The sequence below is a fragment of the Sphaeramia orbicularis genome, chromosome 3 (genome assembly GCF_902148855.1).
Source record: "Sphaeramia orbicularis chromosome 3, fSphaOr1.1, whole genome shotgun sequence".
NCBI classification, from domain to species: domain Eukaryota; kingdom Metazoa; phylum Chordata; class Actinopteri; order Kurtiformes; family Apogonidae; genus Sphaeramia; species Sphaeramia orbicularis.
The window spans coordinates 3,554,583-3,571,299 of record NC_043959.1 but is presented as its reverse complement, the minus strand read 5'-3'; the positions used below and the strand labels follow the sequence as shown (position 1 = coordinate 3,571,299).

The window sequence follows — 16,717 nt, the reverse complement described above, 5'->3', positions numbered from 1 at the left end:
TTTACATCCAAAATACACATACACTGAGTATTTTGGATACAAGCGACATTTCAGTTAATGGTTTTAATACATGTTGCACTCGTGTTTCACTTCTTTTTTCATGCCAGTGTTTGTAAATGCAGATTAAAAACCTCAGGATCATATTTGCTTTACATCTTTCCATAAAACATATTGTGTTTAAAGCAACACAATGCAGTTTTTTTTTTTTTTTTTTTTATAAACACATCTCAAGCCCCATTTGGAATTCGTCCACGACCCACTTTTGGGTGAGAAAGCTGGTTCTAGAGGTCCTGTCCACAGCCACAGAAAAGTCCCACTTCTTTACTGGACACATTTACTGTGGCAGTCATTATGAAATGTCATGATTATATATTAAAACATTTTTACATCCATAGTTTCATTAATTTTTCATCTTGTGTTAATGAGTCAGACCACTGCAGAAAATCTTCTGATCACATCCCCAAAGATTCTCCATGTGGTTCAGGTCTGGACTCTGGTGGACAAACCATGTGTGAAATGTTCATTTATTTGGAAATTCAACATTTAAAACCAATACAACAAGGAAAAACAACATAAAAAAAGAAAAACATTCTAAAAGGAGCAGGATGAAGTTCAACTTATAAACTCCAATACTCCAGGCCCCCCTTAAGGGGTTTGGGGGGGGGTGTTGTCTCCTGGTCCTGAACCACTCTTTAATAATCTGAGTCTGATGAATCCTGCTGTTATCCAACTACGGATGTAACGATATGAAAATTCCATATCACAGTTACTGTCACCAAAATGATCAGTTATTGCAGTATTATTGAAATTCTGCTCAAAATGTTCAAAAAGTACTAACACACACAGTGTAATAATTTAACCAAGTTGTATTTAAAAAAAAAAAAAAACCAAATAAAATAATTGGCACAATGTCCCTTCTGTGTCAGAAACATTCCAATATTAACCCTTAGTGGTCTGAGTCTATTTTGTCTGTTTTTCAGTCCTTTTGATTTGGCCTTTATATACTATAGAAACAAATGTTTACTATACCCATGTTTGGGATGTTCTTTCAGCACAACTTCATCTATATCATCTATTTTTTTTTTTCACTTTAACCTACTATATCAACATAAAAGGACAAAAAACACAAAAAAAATATAAAATCCGATTTGAAAAATGTATATAATTTATTGCATAAATAACACACAGATGCTGAACAAACCTTTTCAAAGACTTTAAAAGTGAATATTGGTTCCAAACATTAGGTATAGAAAATTAAAATTGTAATAAATTAAAACTATACTCAAATATTTGACATTAAAGCAGATCTTTCCAGAGGGTTTTTTCCCCTAAAAGTGCGATAATCAAACATGGTTATCATGATAATTAGAATTTAAACAGTAATACTAACCGTCTGCAATTTTACCGCCGTTTATCGTTATACTGTTAATCGTTACATCCGTATATCCAACCTTTACGCTCTCCATCAAACTGATGGTTGTTTAATAAATGAGAAGATAGTGGATCAGTTAAAGGGTTAAAGAACCTGTTGCAGTTTCCACATGTGAACCACTGTGATCTGAGAAGAACAGAAAGAGGAGGGAGATGGAACTGGAGCTGCCTCATTCTTCTGTCTGTTGTTTCACTGTCATTCATTGGTTGCAGGTACAAACCAACCTAGAAAAGTCCTGAACAAAATTAGAAATTCCAGGTAGAGGGCGGGGTCTCTGCAGGTAAATAAACCCCAACACAAACAGAAGCGATGATTGACGGGTATTACTGAAAGACTGGTGGGTTTTGTTTTTTTGGAAAGGAAAAAGTCCCATTCTTTGCCTTTCACCACCAGTGAAACCTGATTAAGGAAAAAAAAGCTTTAAAAAACAACACACAGAGTTTAACAGTACTAAAGCAAAGTTTATTAGAATAAACAAAGAAAACATCACAAAGACAAAATAGCTATAAATCTATCATTTTCCTCATTTCATGTCTCACACAGCATTTTTACTCCAGACTTCAATGATAAAGTTGAAAAGTGTAAATCAGTCAGATTTCAACTGTGTACTGTGTTCAACCGTAAAGGATCATCAAACTTTGAACCTGCTTAAACTGTCACAGATATCCCCGAGTATGTTTTGGAGAGGAAAGTCTGCCTTTTTCTTATTTATAGTCACACGTTATTCCACACAGACGCGATCACACATGCGTGTATACACACACACACACACACACACACACACACACACACACACACACACACACACACACACCCAGACCAACGTCTTTACTTTGGTCTTTTTGTCCAAACAGGATGCTACGCACTTCGCCTACAGACTCTTGTCTAAATACAGAGCTACAGAACGGATGTAGCAGCTTCAGGTCTTAACGGCTGACGAATCATTGAAGTCTGAAGGACGAACATGCACACACTGTTTATTTAGAATTATTTACAATTCTGCAGCCCGTCCCTTCCTCGTTCCTCCTGGAGACCCCCGTTGGGTGTGGGCGGAGGTCGAGGCTAGTGGATCCTCGTCAGCTCCTCCACAATCTTGATGACCTCGTCCACCGTGGCCTCGCGCTTCATACCGCTGCCGTCGTCGATCTGGAATCAAACGACGACAGATACAGAGTCGAGGTCAACATGGGAAGAAAAAGCCACATTTAGTGTGTGTGTAGTAGAGCATCAACCCCGTCAGACGAGTCCAAGCGAATGAATTTTAGATCTTTCTACACATATTTGATGGAAGTAGATACTGTTTACTTTGTTTACTTTGATAGTCGTATAGTACGAGCTAAAGTTAGCCGACAGATTGTCTTCCTTGGGTTTGTCAGGACTAGTGATAACATGACATCCTGTTTAATATTTTGTAATGATACTTTTGAGCTTATACTTACTAAGGTTATTATCATTAATGAAAACTAAGGAAATGACGAAAACTAGAATTGAAAAAACATTTTCGTTAACTGAAATAAATAAAAACATAATTAAAAGGAAAAAACTATAACTAACTGAAACTATATTGTGTGCTTACAAAACTAACTAAAACGTCTAAAAATTATGGATAAAATTCCCTTAGTTTTAGTCTTTGTCAATGTCAAATTGATACAAAATTGATTTATTTAGCTCGAGCAATTTTAGCTGGTGGCACCGTACGGTGCCTCATGGTCCGTCACTTCTCGTCACTTGTTGTTTAGAGTCATCTTCTCATCCCCAGTCTACCTGGAAACATGGAAACTAAAGAGTTCTGTATGGGATTTCTATGAGTATGACGGTGAGGAAGATAAAAAAAACTAGTACTAAAACTAAACTAAAACTCGCATTTAGAAAAAAACAAAAACTAATAAAAATTAGCAAACCTGCTTTAAAAACAAATTAAAACTAACTGAATTAGAGAAAAAAAGTCAAAACTAACTTAAACTAAACTATAATGAAAAATTCAAAACTGTTATAACCTTGATACTTACAACTTAGACTGATCTACAAGTCAAAGTGTAGAAAACGTCCTCGTTTTCTGATAAAACATCATTGATGTCAGTTTAGCACTTTTGTTGCTACATTTATCAACTTTTCAGACTACCCTAGCGAGTTGGGTTTTTTTTTTTCAAAAAGCATCTCGCAACAAATTTAGCTACTTTCAAAATTTATTTGGAAACTTTTACCAGCTTTATAAAAGTGACTCAAACACTAAAACACACACATTTTCCCTCTAAATGACACCAAATGATTGTCTCTGTCACAGTCATAAAAACACACGGTCTGTCTGCCCAGCTGTAAAAGTCAGTGTTTCTAACTTAGTCACGTCGTTGGTATATTTAGTGATTTTTCAGACCCCTAAAGAGACTCTTCATCAAAAAGCAACTAGTGACAAATCTATCAACTTTTTCTGCTGTTATTGGACTTTTGGAGATTTGGACGTGAAAACACAATCATTCTTTGTCTAAAACAAATCACTGCACTGAGTATAAATCACTGCCATTGACAGTTTTCTCTATTGTCTCTATTTGGTTCATTTAGATTATGAATGTAGACTGAAAATTAAAAATGTTATGGTTAAAAATGTTCATGTTTTACTGTGACTTGTTGTAGGCTCCTATGTGGACCAAAACGTTTAAAAACAAAACAAACTGAAGAAAATTAAGATAAAAAACTAAACAAATAAATAAATAAATAGTCTAAGTAACTCTTCCAGAGTGTCTCTTTTGGGTCACTTCATAAAGGGGGACGGTTGGAATTGGGACAAAAAAAAAAAAAAAAATTGACAGAGTATATTTCATTTGTAGTTCTAAACATTTAGGGCAGTGGTTCTTAACCTTGTTGGAGGTACTGAACCCCACCAGTTTCATATGCGCATTCACCGAACCCTTCTTTATTAAAAAATAAAATATGATTTTTTTCAAATTCAAGACACAGGTATGTTTTACTGGTGCACAAAATGAACTGTGCATTAACATCACTGTGTTCAAAGAACAAAACCAATACAGTGCATGAACTCACAACAAATTCCATACCTTTTCACAGACATGACCTTTTTAATACTACCACACTGAAATGGTTTTAATTTTTAACCTTATGTATTCCAATACTGAACTTATTGTATTTATGCTATTTATCATTTTTAACATTTTAACACACAGCCATCACCTAATTTCCATCAGGCTACAATCATAATGAATATTTACTGCAAATCAGTGTGACTTCTGCTGTTGCCTTTGACAGACCAGTTCAGAAATGCGTGGCTTCACCTTGGCAAGTGTCACTCTCTTTCTCCATCCACGACGGTGCGTCGGTCATCACATGATTGTAACTGACCAGTGCGGTGACTGAAAATGTAAACAAACGCTACACATGGCTGCCTCCGTGGTTAACAGGAAGTAGCAAAAGTCATAACGATGTGGAAAATAATTCACCATCAGACGAGTGGAAGAGATTATAAACACCTCTGGATGTGTTGTAGTGCTATAAGCAACAACAATACACCACGTATATTGGATGTCAATCAGAGAAAGAGTCTCCGAAGCCGTTTGTTTACATACACGGACCTAGCCCGACACACACACCCGACTAATGAGTCGAGTGTGTGTCCTGACCTCCGCCGAACCCCTGAGACTGACTCACCGAACCCCTAGGGTTCGATCAAACCCAGGTTAAGAACCACTGATGTAGGGTGTTTTTCTACACACTTTTAGTCTCTAACACAATGTTATTCGTCTTTCCTACATCATTCATTACAATTACATGCACATTTACAATTATGCAAATTAGCCGATGACATCATCTAGAAACATCTAGTGACTTTTAGGACGGACAATAGATACTTTCACTACTAACGAGTTGGAAACGGTGTAAAATGTCAAAGCCCAGACCTCGTTCAGGTTCATGTGTTAGGTTAGATTTATAGAAACAGAATGTTATTTACTTCATTAAAATGTGCGTAGATTTAATTGAAATATTGTGAAAATAGGGTTTCATTTACAATAACAATAAAAACATCAATAACTGACATGGAGATGTCTTATTATTACTCAGTATTTACAGTTGTACTTTGACATAATGTGGGAGGTTTTTAAGCTGCAAAAGCTGGTTTAGTGATGTTTTAAAAGAATGAAAGTGTATAAAACTAAATGTGACAGTATATGTTTGGTTAGATGACGCCCCTGGGTGAGAATATCCATGTGAACGAACATCACTAAGGTTTTGTCGACAATAATACTGAGCAGATTTGATTGTATTTGAACATCAGGAGGAGATGAAAACTGACGGAAGAAAACATGGACAGACTTTTAAGATCATTTATGACAGGAATGAACCTCAAATCTTATTCCTGACACTGGAAATTAGTCTGTGATTGTGAAATCGTCAAGTTCTATCCAAATGAAACTTAAAGTCAGTTATGTGTTTGTATTTGTGGGCATTCATTGCTGTATGACTGAGTTAGAAACAATGGAGTTTTCACGTGTCTGTTCTGTACAGCTGATCTTATTTTAAAACAGACTGTATACATTGAACATGTCTTTGCCTTTCTTATTATATCCCCCCTCTTGTCTATTGTAAATATTTCTATTACATTATGTTTATCAGGGTTCAAAATTAACTTTTTGACCTAGGAGCACTGTGCTCCTAACCCTAAAAAGTTAGGAGCACAGGCTAAAATCTAGGCGCACCACTATTATATAAAAAATTTGGAGAACAAGCAAAACTCTTGGCCATACCAAGTAATATTCCTATATGTATTTAAGCAATGTTAACAACCTAGAATAAAGTATTTGAATAGAGTATGAAAGAAAAAGCTTACATTGACACAGGTGCAAAACAATTGTCAATGTGTGGTATATACTTTAGTTGGTTCTTGGAGAAGAAAGACGAATCACACCGTTACTTGCAACAACCAACTTTTTTATTTCATGGCCTAAAGGCCCTTAGGGGCCGTTTACACGGCGTCGGCTTCAGTCGACTCCGGGAAGATTTCATCGCGGATTAGCCTTCTGTTACCATGGAAACGGTGCCTAGAGTGCCTGAATCCGGAAACTTTTGATACCAGGGTCCAGGGTGGAATGTTATCGATACGCTCCGCATTCCAGCTCCGTGTTAACGCGAGTCGGAGCTTTCCAGGGTAAAATATGACGTCACCGCATGCGCGCGCAGCCAAGAACCGCCAGTTAACCCACTCCGGGCCAGTTGGTGGCGGTAATGCGCCTCCAAGCTGGTTTGCCAGCCTCTATGACACAATAAAGCTGCAGAAAAAGAAGGAACAACCACAACAACAATGGCCGGTTTCAGAACAACATACGTGCTGCTAACTGTGCTCAGCTCGTCTGTCCAGACAAAGAAGTGTTGCGTCTTTGTACGACCACTCGCCATTGTTGTTTGTAAATAGTGTTGTCCGCCTCCTCCTCTTCTTCTTCTTCTCCTCATTTAAAGGCTGTCTAAACCGGAAATCGTTTGTGCGCAGGCGCGTGTTTTACCGCCACTGTTTCACTACAGCTCTACATCGCCAGCTACTGGTCTGGCATGGCCACTACAGCGTATTCAGCCATCCTCGCGGACTCATGTTAACGCAGATCGTTATCATAGCGGCGTCGTCTTAACGCGGAATGATTTTTATAACGCAAAGGAGTTATTTGATCCTTTTGTTTATGCCGCCTGCGCACGCGAGGGGGCGGGGACTAGATTTTCCGCTTCAGTCAGCGGGGCGTGGAGCTTGTTTATTTTCAGCTGACGAGTTACTTCTGCAGCCATTATTCTAGGCGCACGTATTAATTTTCGCTCAGTTTTTTATTGGCGCACCGTGCGATCGTAATCTCAAAAACAGTCGCACTACCGAAATTCTCAGGCGCATGCGACCGTAAATCAGTCGCAGTCACGAGCCCTGTTTATGTATTTAACTCCATTTACCTTTCTATAACGTCTCCTTTCCTATTCCTGTCTCTGGTACTTGTTGTTATTGAAGGATTATTCTCCTTGTTATGTTTAGTTTCACCACAGACCAGAAAACCCTCGTACACGTAGAAACAAAAATAATTCTGATCAGGACTTATTGATTGATCGTCAGTTCAAAGTATAATTTTGATGTCAAAAGTGCATTTACTTTAAAAACTTCAATAATTATTCAGGACATCACACCTTTCTGTGAACAACAATCAAGTATAAAGTGAAAATGCATTTCTTATATAATACCATTACAGTAAAACTACAACAAAAATAGAAATATCTCTTTTTCAAACTCTTTCAGTTCCTTTATTTTATTACTACATACACATATAGTTAAATTGTCTGTTTTAAAAAGTGATTACATTCTGTGGAGTATTTTTAACTGTTAAAATAAATCACCATTAAGCTGTTTTTTGGGCTGTGTTTTTAGCACTAACTGGCTCACCTTTAGAGGGAAACATACTTTAGCGATTATTTATCTGAGGCAAAGCAGCATATGCTTCTGTTATTTGTTTTTCCACCTGTGCACCTGTTGTGCCAAAAAATATAATTGAGAACCACAGAGACAAAAAAAAAAAATACATTCCTTCTCATCAGTGACACAGTACGGGAATAAAAAAAAAAAAAAAAAAACAGGCCTTGGGGTTGACTCAAAGTTTAACATGGTGTCAAGCTGAAACTCAAGTGACAATACAGTATTGATTTGTTTCTTCAGCAGATGTTCATGTTAGAAAATCAACCAAATAAGTTTATACTTCTTCCTACTCCTTTTCAACCATGCAATATTCAGACTTGTATGTGCTTGAAGATAGATTCTGTACATTTAAATATTATTTTGTTTTTATCTTAATTTGTTTTATTTTGTTTCTTCGAATGTTCGAAATAAATAAATTAATGAAAATGAAATGAAAACAAAACGTGTCCTTAAACCTAGGAACATTCAACACAGCATCTTCTCACGTTCTGCAAAAGGATTCAGCAACTAATCAGTAAAATAAACCACACTGTCATCGATAAATAAATCCCTTTTCTGTGTTGTTCTCCATTTCACCCAAAGCTCAGTGTGTGTCAGTTAACAGGTTATATGTCCACACAAAACATTTTCTAGGTACAAATGTATAGGTTACATCAAAAACAGATGTTGAGGAGCTTATGAACATTAATAATTAACATTACAAATACATTTAACTACGTTTTAAGATGTTTACTAAGCTTTTCTTGTTGCTTTATTAATATTAATTCATGTATTAATATTAAGTATTTATTAAATCTGCATTTATATATTCTACTTTTTGCTACTAGTGGTCCTTTGACCCACTTTATTCTTTTAAGTTATCAGCCATAAAGAGTGTGTTTGTACCTTCTACTACCATCCAACTGTTATCAAATAAAGCAGCAGTTCCCATTTTTCTATTTAAGAACCATATTTTATATATATATATATATGTATATGTCTCAGCAACACTTGTACCAAAAGACTCTGAAACTTTCTTTGCAGTATTTTCATCTTGTGTCTTTTACATCTTTTTTGTCGTGTGTCAGTTATGTTGTTTTTGTTTGTTACATCTTTTACACGTTTTTTTAGTGAACATTTCTAAACTCTTCAGAGGACACTCATCTTCTATTGTAAACAGAATATATTGTGCATTTTCTGGCATATGGTGACCCAATTAAAAACATGTCCAAACCCTTTGTTTGGCAGAAAAAAGGTACAGAATAAAAAAAATATTTACCAACTAATATTATTTCTAATATTAAATTTAATTTCCTTATGTATTATGCATGTTTTCAAATGTTCATTAAGCTTTTTGCTACTTTTTTAAGATTAGTACATATTTTACTGTGCATTTATTAGCAGTCAGCTTTGCTTTTGCAGCTTTCAGCTTGGGAACATGTCTATATATTTCATGGTTTGTAATCTGTAATCTATTAAAGGTCATTCGATACAGAAACTGTGCACTGAGCCTTATGAGTCAATTATTCAATTAATTGTGAAGATTTGCAAACTTGGTCAAATTGGGTTTTTCGAGCAGTCAGAGTGATTTGGTGGTAATCTCACTTCTTTCCTTGCTTCTCTGAAGGCTGGAACAGTGTTACAACGGAGCATGGAAACAGACGTTCTCCCTCTGCTTCCTCCATATTATCATCTGACCTGTTGGAAGTGTTCTTGTGCCTCATAAATTGACACTGAATCTGTTCAGTCAGTCTGGCAGAGGTTGAAAAATACAGAAAATCCAACTTTTTTTGGAAAACTTCACTGATGGACCTGTCAGAGTCAGTAGGTAAACGTAACTGACAAATGGTGAAGTTGGATTTAAAAACAAAGGAGTGTGTTCAAAGCTTCAAAGCTAGAATAACCTCTATGATAATCTCTTTATTCAGTCAAAACTATTAAAAATCCATGATCTTGTAAAATATTATACAGCAACTAGAAGCACTCGGAGAGCGCAGACCTCCGCCAAGGCTGATCAGTGGCCCCCCCTGTGGGCCCCCCCACGCCAAGGAGGTTATGTTTTTGCCAGGGTTTGTTTGTTTGTTTGTTTGTCTGTCCGTTAGTGTGCAACATAACTCCAAAAGTTATGGACAGATTTTGATGAAATTTTCAGGGTTTGTTGGAAATGGGCCCCCCCACCCCCGATCACCACCAAAATTTAATCATTTCTTCCTTATCCCATTTCCAACAAACCCTGAAAATTTCATCAAAATCTGTCCATAACTTTTTGAGTTATGTTGCACACTAACGGACAGACAAACAAACAAACAAACAAACAAACAAACAAACCCTGGCAAAAACATAACCTCCTTGGCGGAGGTAATAATCTTATTTTAAACATTCAACAAATTACTACCAAGTAATATACAAAAAAAACTTCACAATTCGGGAGAGTACTCACAATTTGAGAGGCTTTGGAGGTTTGGCATTACCCAAATTTGGAACCACTCGTAAACGTTTTTGTGTGTCTGTATGTGGAGTGAAGCTTTGGAACAGTCTGGACATCCAACACAAGCAACGGTAAAATATCCACCCGTTTAAACTGGTATACAAAAATATGGTCTGGTCCCAGTATACAGATGGTGGGTCTGAAAACTGATGGTACATCAATATTCTGTCTTAAATGTTCATGTGTGTTTGTTCTTCATCTAGTTGGTCTGTGTTGTCCATTACCATCTGCTTTTGCTCTCACCATCGCTGGGATGTGCTGCCCTTTACCATTAGTGCTATTGTAGTTTTTTTTTTTTTTCCTTTCCATTGTTGGTCTGTAATTATTGCTGTTCTTTACCATTTGTGGTATTGCAGTTTTCCATTTTTACCATTGTTGGTACGTAATTATTATCATGTAGGTTGACGGTTAACTGTTACCTGTGGTAACGCCACCAGGAATGTATTTTGTTTCCATTTTTTTTTACACATATTTTGGTCATACAATGTAAATACTGTCAAATGAGTTCATTCTAATTTGGTAAAGGCCTATTTTGTTCATTGTTCTGGCTTGAAGTCAAAGGACAGGAGTGAGAATTTAAAATGTTATTATGTTCAGTTATTTGATGATGAGAATGGGGGTGGGATTAAATAAGTTTTTCTTCTTCCCACTCCTTTTTGAGTATAGATGAATGTTTTTTTTGGGGTTTTTTTTCGGAATTTTGAATTTGCATGTATTCTGTAAATGCTTGAAATAAACAAACAAATGAAATGAATAACATTTTATTACCGTTAGGGCTCAGTGATCTGGCTCAAAGATCATACGAGTATCTTTTTGGGTTAAATGACTCCACAATCTGAATCACAACTTTCTCACCTGGTTTTCAACACAACTTATCCTCTTGTTTTGCCTACATTTCTGTAGGTTTAGACTGTGTGTGATGGTTTTTTATTGTTTTCTGATAAGAAACGTTTCCTCATATAAAACCAGATATTATTAGACAGATATTATTACAATACATTGAAAACATTTAGATGAAGTAAACAGCAGTAAATACTAGTAGTCCACATGTTGGTGTACATACAGCTGCAGTGTTTCCATAGTTACTCAGACTGTGGCGGCCTGTATTTGAGTTTAATAATGAAACGGTACAGTTTTTCCATTTCAGAGTTCAGTCACTGGACCTACAGCTGATGAACTGGACTAATGGTCATTTTTTAATCATCATTTCTTCATCTGCAGCAAAACACGTTACACAAACTACATCCAAAAATGTTAGTGCGAACAGACACTCAAGTATCACTAAAACCAGACTTAAAATTAACTCAGAAGCCTATTAATGTTACAAACCCATATGTTAGTGTAATGCTCTCTGTAAAATACAGAAATGACACAGAAAAACAGGATATTTAAAACAAATGTTAGCCGAGAAGGACAGTTTTGACAGAGCTGTTACTTGTTTGTATGATATGATCAATACAATTTCTGTGAAAGTTAGATCATATGATACATTTAGATTTTTAAGTCCCGCCTTAATTAAGGTTCACAAATCCAGTTCTAAACACTAAATGAAAGTTAACTATGCTTTTAAGGAGAAAAAAAAAAACAAAAAACTATGCTTTTAAAGATACTGGATCTAACCCTTATTACTCAGTAGAGATGGAGGGATTCATTATTTTGACCAAATCACTGGCACAGACGTTTAACAGACGATCAATATCGGCAGAAGCTGATACTTTTAGCGCTCAACGGATAATGCGAGGATTTGAGGGACAGTAAAAGCTCTAAAACAAGATTAAAAATCACTCATTTATAACTTTTTTTGCAATTAGTTTGCTGTTAGTTCCACATTTACCATTAATAACATTGAATCTGATGTTCTGTGATACTGATTTGTACATTTTCATGTTCATTACTTTCACATACATGTTATGTTCAGTTTTTTGGTTTCTAGTAGAGCTCATTACAGATGTGCATGATACCTTTTCAGTGTCAAAATACTGAAAGGGAGGAATGGGCTTCATAATAGTCAGCTATCAGCTCTTTTCTACACAAAACTATCATCACTATATAGGCATTTAAAAACCCACTATTAGTCGACCTCTATTAACTTAACCAGTCACTGTTTCAAGGCCATAAAGTGTTATTACAGGCTCTGCTGGTAATATGATGGAAGAATAAATGCCTTTAATACCCCTTAGAGTGTGTTCATAATGCTGAAAAATAACTCAAAATGTCCTCTAACATGAACCTTATGCCGCATTTCCACTATGTGGTACCGGCTCGACTCGACTCAAGTACCAGATACTATTCCTGGATACTGTTTCCGTTACAGCAGGGGTGTCAAACTCATTTTCTTCTGGGGGCCACATTCAGCCCAATTTAATCTTAAGTGGGCCAGACCAGTAAAATAATAGCATGATGACCAATAAATAATGACAACTCCAAGTTGTTTTAGTGCAAAAAAATCACATTAAACGATGCCAGTATTTATGTTTCCAAACTATCCAAACAAAAAGGATGTGAATAACCTGAAAAAAATGAAATTTGTACAGAAATATAAGTTCAGTTTTATCAATATTATGCCTCGACTTATCATATATACATGTGCATTATGGATCAGATCTACAAAGGCACCAAACATTTAGTAACAGGCAGAAAATTGTTAAAACTGCACTTAATTTTCTTTAGACATTTCAGGTTGTTCATATTCGTTCAGGTTATTCACATTTTATCGTTAAAGGATAGTTTGTTAATTTAAACATTTCCATAATTTAATGTTTTTTGCACTAAATCAAAGAGAAAAAATTGGTATTGTCATTACTTATAGGTTATTATGACATTATTTTTGAGTTTGAGGCCCTAACTTGCACTTTGCAAATACATCCTGCGGGCCGGATTGAAACCTTTGGCGGGCCGGTTTTGGCCCCCAGGCCGCATGTTTGACACCTGTGCGTTACAAGATACTACCAACTTTAGAGTACGCAGACGTCATAGCGACGCTGCATGTAACTTCTGTGATGCCTCCTCAGAGAGTTGCTGATAAACTCGCTCGTTGCGTGTTGCCCCGTCAAGCTCACGCTGAATCTTTTTATTGACCACCAAGGACAGAAATGTCTGAACCTCCTCGACCGAGGGGGCTGACATCATGGGTTAGCCCACCGGTATATTTACTGTAAACTTCCAAATCTGTTTTTTTTTTTTTTTTTTTTTTTTTAAATGGCGTGTCGCGCATTGATGACGTAGAAACTCTCTGACCAGTCAGTGGTCTGCAGAGTTTACACATCACATTTTAGTATCTCTTCACCCAATTTGGAACCTCGGCCGAGCAAGTACTAAAAAAATAGTACTGGGTACCAGATTCCAGGTTCTTTTACGTGATGGAAACACAAAAAAGACAGAGTTGAATCGATACCACATAGTGGAAACGCGGCAATAATTGCTGATACACATTTCCCCCCATGTAAGTGTGGTTTTGTGAGCTGGTACCTGTAGAGTGCTGACCACCTCCTGCATCTTGGCCCGGCCCAGGTCCAGAAAACTTTCAATGAGATCCCCGTCGATGAATCCCGTGGCCTGCTCCGTCTTCCGTTCCGTGTGGAAAGACCTCCAAGTGCAGCGGAGTCAAGGAAAATCAATGCAACGCTGCTGCTACTCGGCCTGAGGATCACACTTTAGGTGCAGTATACAGCGCATAATTTACCTCAGGCAAGTCCACTCTTATTTAGTATGACGGGGAGTCGGTCCGCAGCTGAACACTGGGTCGACTTCTGCAGAAGGCAAACTAAGCAACATCTGGGAGCAAAATCTAAAGATCAGCATAGTTTGGAGTCACAAGATAGAAAAGGTGTAATATGAAATGACTTCTGGGCTTTAAGTGCAGTCACAGTTTTGCCGGTTTTTGTAAATATTTCAGCCAAACAACAGCCTCAGTCCATCATTATGGATGTCACGTCTACACACAGACTGCGTTAGTCTGCTTTAGACAAACATATTCAGCTGTGGTCGTGTCACTGTACACAATAAAAACTACTATATATGAGCATAGGGACCCTAATAAGGACAGGCAGTTTGCAAAATAATTGTGTGATTATTCCTAGTTTATTTTTTGAGAAAAATAGAAAGTCATTGAAATGCTTGTCTGTGCCTTTGAATGCAACACAAATCATACATAATTTGGACAAAAGTATTCAGGTGTGTTAGTGCCAACAGGAGCCAGGCTATGAAACAACTACAACACATGGCATAATAGAATTCTATATTGCAATAAATAATACAATAATCATTCATTTCATCTTTAGGGTTCAATTGTTGATATTGTGCTATGCTTACACAGTGATTTTGTTTATGTTATAACTGTTTTAAATGTCCAATGCATAGATACCTGAAATAATTGTCACGTTCTGATCATAAATCCTCATTTTAAACCACAGATTCAGCTCTCACTCAGGAAGAAAAATCAGTCTTTAGACTTAAGGTGTTGATATGTAGTATTTCTACTTTCAAATATTAAAAAATTAGGATTGGAGCTCTGAAGTTCTGCCAACAATGTCAATGTACTGGATTCTATTTGAACTGAATATATTAATGCTGGCAGGATTTATTTGACCACTAGAGTCTTCCGTGGTGAGGAAAACTAACACCACTTTGGCAAACGTGTCTGAAAGTGACCAGATGGCATGAAAACTGATATGGAACAACTTTTGGAGTCAAAGAAAATGACTGATAAAAGACTAGAAGTTTGTTTCATTATTGTTGTCACCTCAGGATACTGAAACAGCTTAAAAAGTTATTATGGGATAGTATTATCTTTGCTAAGTTGTCGTTTGTTTATCCACAGTTCAGCCTAAACTGTGGCAGTTCTGATCTTGATTGTTCGATTCCAAACAGACCTTTAATGCAGCTCCTGACAGCACAAACTGAATAGTAAACGGAGGTAATGTGCGGTTTTAGTGTGACTGTTTTCTGTCTAAAACCAGAGCTAAGCTAACAGAGCTATAATGTAAACTATCAGCTGATGCAGCATGAGAAGATTATAAGAGTGTTATTTTGAGCAAGTGTCAAAATAAGTGTCTGAATTTTAGTTTTTAGAGGAAAACCTGGCATAATACAGATGTGCGCAAACAATGAGCTTTATACTTTATTCAGTGACTGATACAGTCTGCGGATATTTAACCTCCTCAGACCAAGCTATGGGTTTTCTGTCCACGTTTGTGGACAAGAGTTTCACAACTTTATACAAAAAAAAAAAAGAAAAGAAAACTGTCCATCTCAAAGGACATTCCATAAAAAATTTAAAAACGGCATCTGAAAAAACTGTTGCATCATGATGTTTCCAATATAGGCACTGATTTAATCAAAACAAAAAAAGCTTGTACTTTGCTGACATTTCCTGGGTCTGAGGAGGTTAATGATGATTTGTTGGTGGTTTTTTAAGAAGCTTTGAGTGTGTTCTGATTCATGACTTCCACCTGCTGGTGAGAGTTTGGAATATTAATAGTACAAAGAACCTCTTCAGGAGAAATACTGGCTTAACATTCATCGTGGGAACAACTGACAACTAATGTGTGACAGTGACAAGACACATTTTCTTTGATAATCTAATGAACTCCTAATGCTCCGTCACTTTGGTCTGTAGATCTTCTGTCTACTGCGAATGTGAATGTACATACTCTTACCATTAAAAAGGATATAAGCTGTGCTCAATCTTGCCCACACTCTTAATAACCTTGTTGAGGCGGTTCTGCAGGTCCAGGAGGAGGCTGTACCAGCCCTCAGACAGCGACGTCACCAGACCTGACGCACAAACACACACACACGTCATTAAAAACACACTCACTACTGTTTTTTTAATGAATCAGAACATTTAAACCTGGCAGAAGCAGCAGCAGCAGCTACTTTTAGCGTCTCACCACGAAGAAAGCAGAAAGAGGTTTTAGGAGTGGATGCATAATATAACTCCAAAACATCTCATAATAAATAAGTTAACAGATCATTAGCGCTGCTGCTTTCGTCTTGATGCAACTTTCATGCTTGTATACGAGGACTATGCTGGGAGAAAAGTAGCATGATTTCAATATTTCTATAATTCAAGAGCTCTCCAAAATATTTTGAGAGTTATTTCCCGTTAAATCTCAAAGTCACTGGGCTTTGAGGGATTTTCACTTCAGATTAAACTCTGTCTGTGGAAGTGAGGAAGTGCATTTTTCTAATTCTTAAGATAAACAATCTGCTGCACAAAAATATGCAGCCTGGTGAACGGACAGATACTTTGAACTGTAAAGAGGAGTTTGTTTTTTAGGTCATAAAACTGGAAAAGTGTAGGAAACTGAAAAATCACTCAATCACTGACTGGGTCCTTCTTCCTCCATTTTTACTGAACTAACAAGTA

The 16,717-nt window shown here is 36.7% G+C and overlaps 1 protein-coding gene across 1 annotated transcript in view; it reads right to left on the bottom strand.

Annotated features, from left to right (window-relative positions):
- Positions 1-1,872: 1,872 nt before the first annotated feature.
- Positions 1,873-16,717, bottom strand: part of ddb1 (damage-specific DNA binding protein 1) — a 126,912-nt gene continuing 112,067 nt past the window's right edge. The window contains exons 25-27 of the mRNA XM_030128387.1: positions 16,020-16,122; positions 13,816-13,939; positions 1,873-2,578 (exon numbers count right to left, since the gene is read on the bottom strand). Of these exons, the coding sequence (XP_029984247.1) occupies positions 2,495-2,578; positions 13,816-13,939; positions 16,020-16,122 (311 nt within the window). The 3' untranslated portion in view covers positions 1,873-2,494. The remainder of the gene's footprint in view (positions 2,579-13,815; positions 13,940-16,019; positions 16,123-16,717) is intronic.